Source organism: Mauremys mutica, chromosome 11, assembly GCF_020497125.1.
Source record: "Mauremys mutica isolate MM-2020 ecotype Southern chromosome 11, ASM2049712v1, whole genome shotgun sequence".
NCBI classification, from domain to species: Eukaryota; Metazoa; Chordata; order Testudines; family Geoemydidae; genus Mauremys; species Mauremys mutica.
Genome location: NC_059082.1, coordinates 7,982,006 through 7,998,661, shown reverse-complemented (window position 1 = coordinate 7,998,661; position 16,656 = coordinate 7,982,006). Strand labels below are relative to the sequence as shown.

Genomic DNA, 16,656 nt, shown 5'->3' with positions numbered 1-16,656 from the left:
AGCTGACAATTGAAACTTCATTGGTGGTTGGGACAAGTAATGAAGCAGGGTTATAAACTGAAGGCCAAATCAGGATCTCTGTACTACAAGTACAGCTATTTCCTAGGTAGAAGGAAGACTGCACACATAGGCTTACAGGGTAAGTAGATTTTTTTTCTGTTGTGATTTCTAGTTCTATAAAACTACCTTTTTTATTTTTCTTATGGTGGACTCTTAGAAACCGGAAGACTTGCTGACTGAGACGGTCTTCCATCGTTGAGCCCTCAGCATTAGCTTCCAGAATTGTACTATGAATGAAAAAGTGTTGTATTATCCACCCAAATGGTCCATTGTACTGTTACCACTCAGGTTTTTAGGACATTCTAAAATGAGACTCTGTGCAAATATAAATCTTTAGTTGGGATCTTTGGATGATGAAACAGGTTATATAAATGCTGCTTATTTTTATGCAGCATCAGCTGTGGTCTAAATATTCTAAGAATGATTGGATATTTCAGTCTGTATCAAAATATTCTTTCTCTACTTGTTGATTCTTATTGAAATGTCACTATTCAGATATTTAAATGATAGAAGTCACATGTTCACGTCAGTTCCATAGGAAATTACAAGCAGCTTTAATTTGATTATGATTTCTTGAAGGCAATTATGTCCATGCAAAACTTGTATACAAAGAATCTTTTTTTTAAGAATGTTATGTTAAAATTATGTATGTATCATGTCATGTACATTTATATTTGCTCAGAATTGTGCTTTACTTTTGAGGCCAAATTTTCATGTCAATTTTATACTTGCTTTTCTCCCTCCCTCCCCCTCTCTCTCTCTCTCTCTCTCTCTCTGAAAGAAATAAAAATTGCCCCACTGGACCTAAGAGGAGAGTATAGGCCTTACACTGTCTGTCTAAGGATCTCAAAACACTTGGCAGACTGAGCCAGATTCACCTTACAGTCTGTCAGTTTAGACCCTAGTGGAGTTTCTGAAGGAAGAGATTTCAGCTGCTACAACCTTTCTTATACGAAGGGAGCCATGAGGGCCATTGTGGCCCTGTCTGGGAAGGGTTTATGGCCTTGGATTCCTGTCAGGTGCTTCTAATAGTGGAACTCCAACAGCAGTTAAAGCTGCCTATTTCCTTGGCAGGAGCCATGAGGTTGATTAGCAGCAGAAGCACTGCCTACCCTTGCTGTATAACCCTGAGTAATACAGGGAGATGTAGTTTACTAATTCTTTTAAATCTAGCCCATAAAATAATCCTTATAAAACCTCTGTGACATAGATAAGCATATAGGTACTTACTTCACCCACCATTGAAATTCAGCCAGCTGTGGAGTGTAACAACACAACAGCTGTTTAACAGTGTGTAGCAATGCCACACAACAGCTTAAGATGGGAAGTGAAGAATACTCTAGCCAATAGAAATTTCGGGGGGAATTTAAATAAGCAGAAAGTAACTAGAGGAGTTGGAATTTGGATGGAATGCTGGACTATGATGTCACTATTCTCATAGGAAGTGTTATGGGATCTTTAATGACCACTTGTGAGGATCTAGGTTTAGTTTTTTTTTAAATTAGGTTTGAAAGACAATAGTGCAATGTCCCCAATAGCATTTTGGAGGATTTTTTCACTATTGATTCAGAGATTAAAAACAGCTCCCAGTGATTCATCCTGTGGCAATTAAATATTACTTGGTGGTCTCCCTTCCATGGACTTACCTGTCTACGCCCTACCTAGCTTGAAGTCTTTTTGGATCATAGCACAGCATGTCCATCATGAAGTACAGCAGGATAATAAAGCCTCTTAAATGCTGCCATCTAATTTTTTATTTGAGGCTTGTGAAAATGGGATATGATAGGAATGGTATTGTAAGTGGTACAAGAACACAAATGATAATGTGATAGATGCAGAAAGACGCAATCCCTGCCTTTAATAGACTGCAGCCTAGGAAAATGAGCAACAATTGAAGGGTGATGATAGTATATTTTGCACTTCTCCAAGTATAGACTTTTTTTTTTTTTTTTTACTGTAAATCAATTGCTATTTAAACTAGCCAATATTAGCTGGGTAATGTCTTGTAATGGGCAAGTGGGTTCTGAGGAGAGAATATTGGTCATGATTTTTTTTTTTATAGAGAATAAAGTGTTATTGGATATTTAACTTCAACAAGAGATAGACAGGATCTAGACTTAATGTCTCATGTGGACATAGCGACATCATGAATAATAGTATACTACTCATGTTAGAGTGGTATTAAAGTGCCAGCAATAAGATAAGCCACAGGCCTGATGCAGAACCTTATGGCCTGGGGATGATTGCTACCTATTTTGCCATCTAGATGCACAAAACACTTCAATAACTTTTGCTCTCAGATCTCATTTTCATGAACACTAACCCTCTGTAAGGGGAAAACCTAATAAGAGATGTCAGAATTTTCCACATAGTATTTGCATTTAGGTTCCTTCCTTATTTAATACGGAACACATTCATGTAGAAAATTCTCAAATTATAATCTCTGCAACAACATCAGAGCATTCATTGGTGGATAATCAAGACAAATTTGCCAGATTTTGGTTACCGTTCTATTTCTGATATAATCTGCCAGTCTGGTGAAGTATTTTAATCAACCTTTGTAAATCCTTTTAATAGGTGAACTTAAGGTATTGCACTCAGTAAAATCACTCTTCATTAAGTTTGCAGATCTTACTTTTGCCATATGCAGCTTATTTTCCTCTGGGGGAAAAAAGCTTGCTTTTTTAGTGGAGAAAGCTGTTACCTTGCCTCTAGTCTGTGAAATCATCGCAGTTCTAATTTATATCAGCTAATGGAAAATGTGTGGATTTTTAAAGTGAAAATCATGCAAAAACAAAAAGAGAACTAATGGCTGATCAGTGATGCACAAACAAGTTTAGAAATGTGATCGAATTAGGTCATTGCAGTGCAACTTTGATCAGGTCTGTGATCATCTCTCTAATTGTGTGATGCTTTATATGCATTGAAAGGCAAAAATATAGTGAATGATAAGGTTGTTGCGGGGTGTTTTTTTTTCTTTTTTTCCCCTCAGCTACTTTTAGAATGCAAAAATTTAATCTTGCTATGTTAAAAGTTTCTGCCACTTAATGTAAGCTAAAATTGCACATCTATTTTGGTCCAGCTCAGTGGTACAATGCAAGAAACAACAGAGCCAAGTTCTTTGTTTTATATGATCTGCTACATAGTGGAACAATTGATGCTTTTAATATTTATTTTGTATTACTGTAGTGCCTAAAAGCCCTAGTCATGTGCCAATACCCCATTGTGCTAGGCTAAATACAAACACACGGAAGACCTGAAGAGCTTCCAATCTAGGTATAAGACCAGCAACAACAGATGGATATAGACATGTGGGGAGCACAAGAAAACAAGGAAACCGTATTGGTCAGCATGAAAGGCAGTGGTCTCAGCACACAGCAGCCTAGCCATTGACAAACTTTTTGTAGGCATCACGGACAAAGAGCAGTTCTGAATAAGGATAACATGTTCATTTTGCAGATGTTCATGGGGAGCTCCTCCCAAGCATGAGGGACAGCATAGGAGAAAGCAAGAAGGAGCTTGTTTGGAAATGTAAAAAAAATGGTTGATGGAGGTTGGCATCATGTGTCAGTCGGAAGGGGGAGTTAACATCTTGATAATGAATGGAAAATGGTCGGTAGAATGGGGATAGGCTGTGATGGGCCTTGGAAGTGAAGACAAGTAGCTTTATGTTTGATGGGATAGAGAAGGGGAAGTCAATGGAGGGATGAAAAGAGAGAGATGCGACATTGTCAAAGTGACAGATTAGGAAAATGATCTTTCCAGCATTCTGAATGGATGAGAGCAGGGCAAGGTTGCATTTGTCCAGGCTTGAGAGAAGTATGCCACAGTAATTGAGACGTAAGATGATGAGAGCCTAGACAAGGGTTTTAGCTGGGTAAATGGCTAGAAAAGGCCACGTCTTAGAGATGTCATGCAGAAGGAATCTGTAAGATTTAGACCAGGGATCGGCAACCTTTGCCACATGTCCTACCAGGGTAAGCCCCCTGGCGGGCTAGACCGGTTTGTTTACCTGCTGCATCTGCAGGTTTGGCCAATTGCGGCTCCCACTGGCTATGGTTCACCATCCCAGGCCAATGGAGGCTGCGGGAAGCAGTGACCAGCATCCGCGCCTCTTCCCGCAGCCCTTGTTGGCCTGGAGCGGTGAATCGCGGCCAATGGGAGCCGCGATCGGCCAAACCTGTGGATGCTGCAGGTAAATAAACTGGCCTGGCCCGCCAGGGTGCTTACCTGGGTGGGCCATGTGCCAAAGATTGCCAATCCCTGATTTAGACATAGCTTGGATATGAGGACCTGGAGAAAGGCCAGAATTGAAAATGACTCCCAGGTTTTGGGCTTGAGTGATAGGCAGGATGTTGGTGTTGTCTGCAGTGACTGAGAAAGAAAGGTAATGGGGAAGACTTTGAGGGAAAAATTAAGAGTTCTATTTTAGTTATGTTGAGCTTGAGCTGACAGCTAGATATCGACAAGAGGTGTTAGAGAGACAGGCTGAGATTTTAGTTTGGACTGAAAGACAGGTTTGGAGTAGACAACCTGTGAGTTGTCTGAGTAGAGGTGGTGGTTGAATTCATATTTTTGGATGAGGTTAACCTGAGAGAAGGTGTTGAGGGAGAAGAGAAGGGAACCAAGGAGCCCAGTGGGGCTGTCACAGAAATGGGGGATGAGAAGGATCCTTTGAAGGACATGCTGAAGAAGAGATTAAAGAGCTAAGAGGAGAACCAGGACTTGGCAGAATCACTGAAGCCAAGGAAGGATGAAATTTCAAGAGGAGGAGCATGGTCAATGGTGTCAGAGGTGGCTGACTGGATCAAGAGGATCAGACTTTGGTGAGAGTGGTTTCAGTGGAGTGCAAGAGGCAGACATTGGATTGGAGGGTGTCTGGGATGGAACTGGAGGAGAGGAACTTCAAACAGTGATTTGTGGTCATAGTGTTCAATGAGCGTAGATGAAAGGCAGTAGTTGGAGAGGCAAGTGGGGTCAAGGGTGGGGGTTTTTTGAGATGGGGGGGGGAACTAAAGCATGCTTGTATTGTGAAGGGAAAAAGCCAAAGAAGAATGAGAGGTTAGAGAAGAGTAAGCGAGGGAAGAGAGTGGGCACAAGGGAGTTCAGGAGATGGGATGTAGTCATTGGAGCAAGTGGAGGAGTTAGAGGAAGTGAGCAGATAACAAACCTTCTGCATCTGTGACAGGGAAGAAAGAGGAGAAAGTTGTAAAAGGGAAGGCAGGATGAGCAGATGGGAAAAGTCTCATATTTTGTCAACATTTTCTTGGAAGAAATTTTCAAGAGAGAAGTGGAGGCAGGAGAAGGGAAGGTTTTGAGTGAGGAAAAGATGGCTAGTATTGTGGGCATGGGATTCACTGAGTTGGAGGAGTAGAGTTGTTTAGCTAGGAAGATTGCAGAACTGAAAGAGAAGAGAATGAATTTTTAGTGGAATTTGTAGCCTTGTCACAGAATTTTCATCAGAGATGCTCCACAATAGGAGAGCAGTAGAAGAGAAGGTGGATGGTGGGGATGAGCCAGAGCTGGGGGTTGGCAGGGTGGACCTTGCTATGGGAAAAAAGAGTCAAGGGTTGTGAATGAAGTACGGAGAGAATTGACAACCATATCAGTGGAAGGAAGAAAGCAGAGTGCTGAGAGAAGATGAAATATCATCAGTGCCTATAGTCTGAAAGTCTCAGAAAGGCAGATTGACAGGGTATTGTGGGGGAGGAGCTGATGGTCAGAGTGGGGAGAACTCAGCAATAGAGAAATCAGGGAGAGAGCAGTGCTTAATGATGTCCAAGCCAAGTGAATTGCCCTTTTAGTGAGTATATTGACCCTGTAACACTTTCAGAAGTTGAGTTTGGGGTTTGTTTAATAAAAATATCCCCAAAGTATGTTCAGGGAAGTTTGAAGAGGCAAAGCCTTGGTTTAGTTCAGGGGTCAGCAACCTTTCAGAAGTGCTGTGCTGAGTCTTCATTTATTCACTCTAATTTAAGTTTCCGCATGCCAGTAATACATTTTAATGTTTTTAGAAAGTCTCTTTCTATAAGTCTGTAATATATAACTAAATTATTGTTGTATGTAAAGTAAATAAGGTTTTTAAAATGTTTAAGAAGCTTCATTTAAAATTAAATTAAAATATAGAGCCCCCCGGACCGGTGGCCAGGACCCGGGCAGTGTGAGTGCCACAGAAAATCAGCTTGTGTGCCGCCTTCGGCACGTGTGCCATAGGTTGCCTACCAGTGGTTTAGTTATATGATTCCAGGGATTTAGGTGTTGCAGAGATTCCAGTCAGACAAAGCATTGATATTGCACTTATGTGCTGAACCATATTAAATAATAGGCCCATGAGGCTGTGGTCTAGGACAAAATGAATCTTGGGAGGAGAAGTGGGAAAGAAGATGCAGATACTGCACCTAAAAAGAATGGTTTATCCCTTAAGTCTGAACATGTAAAAACTAATTTGGCAGTGGGTAACAGTGGTAGCTAGGAGGGAGGGGCTAATCTTGTCCTCCAGTTGTTTTCAGACTCTACATCCTGTTGGGGTGGGTGCATGGAGCTGTGGCAGTAGAGCCTACTTTAGCCCTTAGCTCATATTCCACAGCTGGGGGTGAGGAGGATTTCTTCTTCCCCTGTTGAATCCCCAGGAGAGAATTCAACTTAGTAAATTGAACAGTGAAAAACTGGGAGAAAGAGAGAGACTTCTACCTACACTCATACTTTAAAAAATATATATATATTGTTTTCTTCCCTTCCACCAGGACAAAAATACCCTGGAAGACCGACTGATTGTGAATCAAAGTGAACTCCAATCTGGGCAACCAACAGACTATCTGTCATAACAGATAGACATCTTATAAGAACTGACCTGACACTTGGTACCTCTATTAGCATAACAGCATTACGATGACATGAGGTTACAAACCAGGTGCAATGTAAAAGCAGACAGACCCTTTCTGTTTAATCTATTTTTGTATCTAACAAGAATATATTATTCTTTTGAAGGGGTGGCAGCTTGTTTGAAATGTTATATGGGCACACAAGATTATGTATAACGAGGAACATGAAGAGTAGAACACACATCAAAAACAGCGACAGCTTCCTGTAAGGTAATATTTCAGGAATGGATTGAATTCATCCATGCTGTACTTGCAAATCAGTTAATTTGTTTTGCCATCTGTTTGCATGATGCTGTACAAATCATGGCAAGTGGGAATTTCCAGGTACATCTTATGTCCCTTTCTTGCCGCTTTTACTTGCATGAAGAAAGCCAATTTGTGGTAATCCACCCACATACAATTCTGTTATAAGGGAGATAAACTATAGTTGCAAATATTAAATGCCAAATGGCTCAAGGCTTCCATTAGCCCTCTCTCCCACTCCAAAGTTTGATAATCCTAAGCAAGGATTTTGAAAGAACTTTTGAAGTTAAAATGAAAGTAGTTTCCAAATTGGTGTGTTTACAGCTGTCCTGAAACCTCAAAATGTGTATTACTCTAACATGGCATAATCTGAGTTTCAGTACTAGTTCAGGGGGTGAAATGTAAGTGTAAAGGCTCTACAAGTGGTAAAAGAAGCTGTCAATGATTTAATTTGTCTTTCTACGCTGCATGTGTTTGGTCTAGCTAAACTGAATAATACCCACTGGCTGCAAGCAGTGTGTGGGGCCATTGCCAGCTCTTTATAACACTGCATTACAAATATTCCCACCAGCTGAGACTCCAGCAGCATGATAAGGATCTCTACTTCTTATCCAGATGCCTTAAAAGATATTTGGAAACTTAGTGCTGATTCCTTAAAGAGAGGTTCCCATTTCTTTCCTCCCTTTCTCTCCCAAAGTACCTGTCTCTGTAGTGTTTGAGTGACTAGCATGGTACTCATCTACTTTGGGATAATGTGACCTAAAAGTGCTGCTCCTCTGCAAAGAGATACTGTAGAAATGGTGATGGTGATTTCCATAACATACATCCTCATTTTGAGTAACAAGTTTTAATAACTTCCAGTTTTACAAATTCAAACTCGGATCAGAGCACCAACCTGCATGTATTTCCCTCCCAGCTCATGTGTATCACCACTCAAGGTTTTTCTAGTCAGTTTCTACCCTCAGTTATGCTAGTGACCCCCAGTGCCTTCAGTAGACTTGCACAAATGTACTGAAGGGAAGCATTTAGCCCTGCAGTTCATATGTGATCCAGGGCAGAATCCAACTGTCTCTCTGGGAGGTGACTTGGCTCTGAAGTGCTAAGTGGAGTTTAAAAAAATAAAAGGAAAAAAAATGGCTTGGAACCTGATCCAAAGCCCAATGGAAAGACTTCCATTGACTTCAGTGGATTTTGGATAAGGCCCTTTGTCACCCGATTAAGCAGATTTGATTCTGAATACGTGCCAGGAACAGAGAAAGCAGGTGGTGTTTTTTCATAACCACTCTCCTTACCATAAGCACAGACAATATAGTACGTACTACTAAACACCTGCTTTTTTAAAGTGGGGGCGTTAAGACAGAGAAAAGGAAGAACTGGAAGAAGGAAATAAAGTAATCATGGTAGAACAGAGGATGGGAAACATAGCAGAGACATTACAGGGATGTGAGGGGAAAGACTGTCAAACCTAATAGCCCCAAATCCCAGCATTCTTTGATTGATCCGAAACTTCCTTTCATGTGCTCTTGCCCCACTTCCCAACTAGATTCTCATCCTGCTCCTTCTCCAGAAAAAACTTTTAAAAATTCTTAACTGCATTCTACTCCCGTTCCATCATTTACCCTGATAATTTATTCCATGGGTCGGTTACTTTATGCTGAAATCCTACTGTTTTAAGAAATTGGGAATTAATTTGTAGCTTTTAACTCTTCACCATAGTGAGCTTATGTTATTAACGCCCTTAATTTAAAACATCTGTTACTCTATGCTCAGCACATTAAAGGATACTAGTATAAGCAGTACTTAAATACTTGAGCTCTGGTATCCTCTTTAGTGACAAGTATTATCCCAGGGGAGCATTTTCAAATGGGAGGAAAATATCCAATATGTTCCCTCTTTAAAAACGCTTGAAAATTCTTATATATTCTTAAATAATGCCACAGTAGAAGAAATCATAAGCAAACTCAGAAACTAGCTTCCCTCAAACAGCTTTTGTGTGAACTTTTTAGTTAATCATATGCCTATCAAAATAGGAACATACCTCTTATTTCTAAATCTCATCTGTATCTAGGCAGCTACTTGTATACTTCATATACTCTTTCTTTCCACATTCTTTGCCACAGATAGTTCTGTAGGCAGCATGCACATTAGCAATAACTTCTTGTAACGGACAGAACCTTTCTGAGAAAAGACTAGATATCAAGGCCCTTATACAGAAAGCGTGGCAATGTTTGACATTCTCACTTTTCTCTCAACTGTATTTATATCTGGAATATAGAAAATGGGTGGCCAATGAGAATACAGGAAACTCATTGAGCGAATTATCTCTTGAGTGACCTGTAAGCAGCCTTAAGCCCTTTATTGGAGTTTTAATAGTTTATTTCAACGGATATACTAACAGTAGTTCTGTGTTCATAATCTTTCAGAATCTTCTCTTCATATCGAACCCTCACAATAGGAAGGTTCTTTACAGATTTTAGTTAATAATAAGGATTTCACAATTTAGAATCAAAACAGATTCCTGGCCCTAATCAGGAATTAATGTAATGCTTACATATACTGTTTTTAAGTACTGCACAGTCATCCTAACATTCCTGTTAGGTAGGTCATGTGAGAAGAGAAAATAAATCAAATTGTGTTCATTTATGTAAACTTGTAGATCTTGTAGGTAACACACGCATCTCTAAGTGGGCGGAAAAAAGACAAAAAGACCTAGTAGATTATCTTGTCTGTTTCTCTGCCAGTGCCATAAAGTACTTAATATGTTCTAGTACTTTAGGCAATGTTTCCCAAACTTGGGATGCCGCTTGTGTAGGGAAAGCCCCTGGCGGGCCAGGCTGGTTGGTTTACCTGCTACGTCCGCAGGTCTGGCCAATTGCGGCTCCCACTGTCTGCGGCTCGCTGCTCCAGGCCAATGGGAGCTGCTGGAAGTGGCACGGGCCGAGGGACATACTGGCCGCCGCTTCCAGCAGCTCCCATTGGCCTGGAGCAGTGGACCGCGGATAGTGGGAGTCGCAATTGGCCAGACCTGGGGACATGGCAGGTAAACAAACTGGCCCGGCCTGCCAGGGGCTTTCCCAAACTTGGGATGTCGCTTGTGTAGGGAAAAACTGACTTTAGGTATAATTGGCATGGTATCTCCAGAATTGCAGGCATTGACCATCGTGTGAAGTTTAGTCATTAAGAGATTTTTTTTTTAAACCTCACTTACTGTTGATTATTCACTCTTATACATTGCCATTGCAGTAAAAAGAACTTTGTACAATGTTAAAGGCATCCCAAAATATAGAAGTATCCCTTTCCGTTGGGATGAAAAAATTAGAAACCCTACAGCTATCTCTCTTCCCTAGCCTTTGTGTCTGACTGTCTTTGATCCTGTGATTATAATGGTCTTAGTTTGAGTGTGTACTGTAAGAATTGTTGCATGGTGTCATTTTTAACAAGTGTTCTTGACATTTTTTTTTAAAGCATCTTCTCTTTTTCAATCCCTGTTCTAATTTATGTATGCTCTGTGTTGATTAAAGGTGAATAGTGTGACTGCATGACACTTTTGTAAGACTCAGACTCAGCTAGGATGTTACACCATCACTGTCGGAGGAACCCTGAACTACAGGAAGAGTTGCAGATTCAGGCTGCAGTAGCTGCTGGGGATGTTCACACTGTGCGCAAGATGTTGGAACAGGGCTATTCTCCAAATGGTCGAGATGCCAATGGCTGGACCTTGCTTCATTTCTCTGCAGCAAGAGGGAAAGAGAGATGTGTTCGTGTGTTTCTTGAACACGGAGGTGAGTTGCACAGAAATAAAAGGTCTTGGGTTCCATTCAAAAGTCTTCCATTTCCAGATTGGTATCAGATTATTTCTGAAGTAACTTTCTCGTTTGCCTCATTTGTTTCTTGGGAGTGGTGCTTTGTTTCTGTCTCCACTCTACTTGTTTTGGATGTTGGCTCCATGAATGAGCTGGCAAACTGTCTTGCCTTTTATCTCCGTTCCCTAGTTCTCAAAATTGCCAGGGAGCAATTATCAAAATGAATAAGCAGTTATAAAAGTAGGTGAGTAGGGAAGAGCTAGATAGAAAGTAAGAGAGAATTTATGGCACCTTTTGTAGGCCTTGTCTGCACTACAAGGGAGATGTGCTCTTAATTTGAGTTAGCAAACTGTAGATAAAATCCTAGTAAGTGCTGAACACAAGGCAGTTTGTAATTCTAACTTGAGTCAGTAGGTCATGTTAAAGACTGGGCTTCCCCATAGACTTTAACTTGATCTAACAACTCATGTGAAAATTATAAACTGCCTTGTCTTCACTGGGATTTTACCTCAAATTAGCTAATTTGAGTTACGCATGCTCTGTTTTTCAGAGTGAAGACAAGGCCATATGTGTAACTATCTCTTTGAAAGGGTAAAATATCAAAGACAAGCAATTGGTTAGTATAGTACCGTATATACTTGTTCATAAGCTGAATTTTTTTAGTAAAAAAGGGAAGCACCAGAGAAGGGGGTTGGTTTATGAACAGGTATAGAGAGGGAGAGGTGGGACACAGCCCCTCCCCCCAACAGAGGGAGCAAGAAGAGGCAGCAGAGCCAGAAGAGAAGAGGCGGGGCCAGAGTCTCTCCACTTCTGGTCACACTGCTCTGGGGCTGGTAGGCTGCAGCCGTGCCGCTCGGCCCCGCCCCCTGGAGCAGGCTGTGGCCATGCCACCCGGCCCGGCCCGGCCCAGCCCGCTGGAACATGCTGCGGCTGCGCCGCCTGGTCTGGCCCGCCAGAGCAGGCTGCGGCCGCGCTGCCTGGCCTGCCGGAGCTGCTCCAGCCAGGTCAGAGGCATCCTTCCCTGGCCCTCCTCAGATAAGGTGGGAAGGGATGGGATGGGGAGAGTGTGGGAGTCTCAGGCTAGGGGTGGGGTCATGTGGGGGGTGGTCACAGGGGTTACTGTCCTGACTCCCAGCTTTTCCCCCGCCCCCCCCCAAAAAAACAAAAATCCCCACCAGTTGCTGCCTGGCCCGTCAGGGAAAGTATCTGGTGCACCAGGACACTTTGTTTACTTGGGTTTACCTCCGTGCCTGCGGACTCTCGAGGTAAATAAACCAAATGAACCAATAAACCCAGGAGCCAAAGTTTGCTGACCACTGAATTATAGGATCGGCTTATGAACAGGTTATAAAAATTTTCCATTTTTACTTATCCATCTTGGGGGAGATCGGCTTATAAATGAACCGGCTTATGATTGAGTATAAACGGTACAAGAGAGAATCAATAGAAGTAAAGTTTAAGATAAATATCACTCCTAATGACTTTTGTCAAAACATGGAAGCCTTTTAAGGAAGCACTTTTTTTTTGAGTCACTTAAAGGTAGTTGAGGCAAAGCACATCACTAATAATAGAGCAAATGTACATAGTACTTAGGACAGAAAGCACTCCTTACTTTTAGTTTTTTACCAAAACTCCTAGACTTTAGAGGTCAGTGGATTGAACTTGTCCTTGCACTGAACAATGTACAGAGTGGGAGAGATGGGTGTGCCACATCCCCAGTCAGAGCGCTGCCCCATTAAACTTTCTCTGGCAGAGAAAGGCTAGATGGAACTCCTGAACTCCCTAACACTGTTCATAAATCAGACCGATGGTTTGCTAAATTTTTACTATCTTCCCATCCCATAGAAACTCACATGAAACATCTGATTGATTTAATAAAAACTACTCACATGAGTAACAGTGGATGAGATCAGGCCCCTAGTTTGTGTTGCATTATTTGACACATACATATATATTACATATAAAAACTACATTTAAAAGAATGTTATTGAGGTTGCAAAGTAAAGCAATTTAAAATTAGAAAATGCCACACTTAGGAGTCAGAATTTAAGTTGCACGGGCAACCCTCAATCTGGCATTTCCCAGTCTTCAAGTAGTTGATTTGAGATATAAAAATCTTCTCAATCTTATAAATTTGACTTTCTTTCCAGATTTACAATCTCTGTAAACTTGTCTTTTCATTTTCAGTACATCCTCTTATAACCATTTTCCTATAAATGCTACTGACTGGCTGCTATTTTCCCCTTTTTATTTATTGCTTTTAATAAATCTATTGCCAAGTGAGAATTATCCGTAATGAAATAGCCTAGTGCTGGCAGCAGTGTAGAATGCAGTCGGAGGAATTGGAAAGTTGAGTAACTAGGCACCTGAAGAGGAAGAGACTCTAACAGTGCGGGAGTTGGTCATCTAGAAGTAGATTGACTATTGTATCAGCTAGTAAGCCAGCAAGCTCATCAGTGTGTTAGTTGTATATAGAGCTTTTAAAGTAAATTGTATGTTAGTGTTTTCCTTTATTCATGCCAGTCCTTTGGCCCAGACACAAGGATGAAGCCAGCAGAAGGAACAACCAAATGCAAAGAGAATATACCAGAGTTACAAGGTATTTCTTAGCAATTTGATGGCATGGTAGAGCAGTGGAGAGACTTAGTTTGCACGGAGAGTGGAGAAAGCATAGCTCAGAGACAGTTTGGATTCCTCAGAGTTGTGGGTCTTCCAACAGCTTTTTCAGTATAATGAAAACATGATGACAAACGGAATCTGCAAGAGCAATCCAAGGAGCAATGGTCCCACTGGAGCAGCACAGGAAAGAGAGCGGGGCAGAATGGTTCACAGAATCATCGAAAATTAGAGAAGTCATTTGATCCATCCTCTTAGCCAGTGCAAAATTTTTCCCTCTGGTATATTTGTGCTTTCCAAATTTCATGCTAAGCCATCTTGTGAGTGCAGTAAATTAAGGGAAGAATTATGCTGTGCTAATGCACAGCCCTCTGAATCATAGCCAGCTAGGATCTTTAGGGTGCACAGCAGTTATTCTCTTAAGTGTTCTATATTCCAGTAATACACTAGGTGAGTAAGGACATTGTTTGGTGATGTGTACCAAAGTAATGGTGATAAGACTCATTGAAACCAAAAGGAATTTGTTAAGAAACTGCTGAAAATCCAGAGTAGCAAGTGACCTAAAGGAGTTTCTATTCTATGAAAATTTGACTACACAATATCTAAATCTAGTAAGACCTTACAGAATCTAGGAGAAACTAAAAGGTGTGAAATACTGTTCACCTAGACTGATGTATCTTTGTGGATGAAGATTAGTGCATTTCTTGAAGCTTCCTTGTGCCCGTATTGCCTTAGGAAATCCTATGCAGGCAGCACTGTGATGAGTATTTCTGAATCTTGTGGCTAGGGGTAAGTCTCTGGAAGAAAGCAAGCCTGGAATAACAGTACCTGTCGACGTAGCAACCGCTTCTCATGCAGGTGGAATAGCTATGCCAACTGGAGAAGCTTTTCTGTTGGCATAGTAGCATTTTCACTGAAGTGCTACAGTGACGCAGCACCACTGCAGCATTTTAAGTGTAGACCTGCTCTTAGTAACAGTCTTGTGACTTTTTGGTGGGGGAACGGAGGGGAAAGAGGAAACACATCACAAGGAGTCTTCAAACAGATTCTTCCAGATTTATGACCAGTTGCCTTACAGCAAAGCTTGCCCTCCCGAGTTGGACAGTTACTTAAGAGAACGGTGCAAAGAGAGAAACCTAGAATAAACAGGGTTATACATTTGACTTCAATTTCACAATGCTAATTTTATTGTGGGATGGTAGGAATGGAAAAAACCTTAGTGAGTGCTTTTGATCCTCCCAATGTGCAGCTCATAATAGTTTGTCCACAAGATGGCAGCAAAGCACTTTCTTAACAATAATGGGCAGACTTTTCGGTTTTGTTTTTTTAAACAAACTGACTACTTAATTGAGTAGAAAATTGGTACCAGTGGTCCAGTAAAAACCCATAATCTTAACGGGAATTAAAATATCATTACCATATGGTACTGTCCATCATGTTGGCTTTCAGAAAGCTTAACAGTCGTGTGGCTTGTTTACACAATTGATTGGATTCCTTCACTTTTTCCAGTGATATCTCTTACATAGTTTGCTACTTCTTGGTTGGCCTTTATATAATTAGGAGTAATTTAATTGGATTGGAGGTAGAGGGGGAAGAAACACTTACAAAAGAGTGGCCTTGTTTGAGAGCCAGTAGTGTTAATTCAAAAACACTGCTAGTGCTAATCTAGGTGAGTCTAGAAACCGAGATAGCATAGACTTATTACATTACTGTAACAGGTACACCATAACCTGTTGGGTTTTTAAGCAGGTGGCTTGATGGATAGAATGGATCAAACAGAATGGAGTGGGAGTGATTTGAGAGAGGATCTAGAACAGTGGTTCTCAAACTAGGGCCGCCGCTTGTTCAAGGAAAGCCCCTGGCAGGCCGGGCCAGTTTGTTTACCTGCTGTGTCTGCAGGTTCGGCTGGTCGCGGCTCCCGCAGTTCGCTGCTCCAGGCCAATGGGGGCTGCAGGAGGTGGCGGCCAGCACATCCCTCGGCCTGCGCTGCTTCCCCCAGCCCCCATTGGCCTGGAGCGGTGAGCCGCGGCCAGTGGGAGCCACGATTGGCCAAACTTGCGGATGCAGCAGGTAAACAAGGCCACCCTTTTGTAAGTGTTTCTTCCCCCTCTTCCTCCAATCCAATTAAATTACTTCCCTGAACAAGTGGTGGACCGGCTTTGAGAACCACGGATCTAGAATATTGGCTGAGCAGTTTGGAGCTAGGAAGTCTAGGAGCAGCTGATCCAGGGAAGAATGTTTTTTCAGCTGATCATTGATATTTTTAATATCTTTGTTTTTTTGACTCTACCGTGGTGTGGACTCTATTTTAGAGCAGGTTGGGAAAGATACCAGTTGCTTCCTGCCAAAACAGGACTGCTCCCTGCAGTTATCTTTGACCAGTTTCATTTTTAAACTTCTCAAGTACTCAGGCTTCTGCTGCTTCTGTTGAGAGACTATTCCACTGTCTAATACAGCTCACTGTAAGGAATTTTGTCCTGATACGTAATCTAAACTTATCCTTAATTTCATCTCAATATGTCAAGTTACCCCCTTTACTTACCTCAGGCAATAATACTTCCCGTTCCTTAATACCCTTTGTGGATTGTTCCCCGCACTGCTCTGTTTTTAATTGCTTAGCCATGCTATGCTTATTTGGCTCTCTTAATCTTTCCTGTTTTTATATATATATATTTTTTAAAACCTCTCAAGCTCCTTCATCACTTTTGTTGCTCTCCTCTGAATTCTGTCTTAATTGTCAATATTTCTGGTGAGGTGATGTCCATAACTGATTCCAGGTGTGGGCACTTGAGACCCATATAAAGCAGAACTTTTTCTTCTTCATTCTCTGACTGGATTCCTCTGTATATTTAACCCAGCATTACATTGACCTAACTTGCTGCCATATCCTATTGCAAACTCCACTTGTACCTTCACAGGAGGTTGGAATTTGAGATTGGGTTTGTTATCGTACTCCTCATGCTGCAAAGGATGAAGAACACACAGTTGCCCGAGTGTGGGTGTGTGTGGTAAGGGATGGGGAACCAGTGTGTTTATGCCGAGCAACACATACA

General features: G+C 41.5%; 1 protein-coding gene across 3 annotated transcripts in view; it reads left to right on the top strand.

Annotated features, from left to right (window-relative positions):
* The window catches only part of ASB7 (ankyrin repeat and SOCS box containing 7), a 44,732-nt gene that overhangs the window by 4,716 nt on the left and 23,360 nt on the right, over nt 1-16,656 (top strand). For all 3 annotated transcript variants that reach the window (XM_044979329.1, XM_044979328.1, XM_044979327.1), the window contains exons 3-4: nt 7,048-7,151; nt 10,706-10,966. In XM_044979329.1, the coding sequence (XP_044835264.1) occupies nt 10,756-10,966 (211 nt within the window). In that variant the 5' untranslated portion in view covers nt 7,048-7,151; nt 10,706-10,755. The remainder of the gene's footprint in view (nt 1-7,047; nt 7,152-10,705; nt 10,967-16,656) is intronic.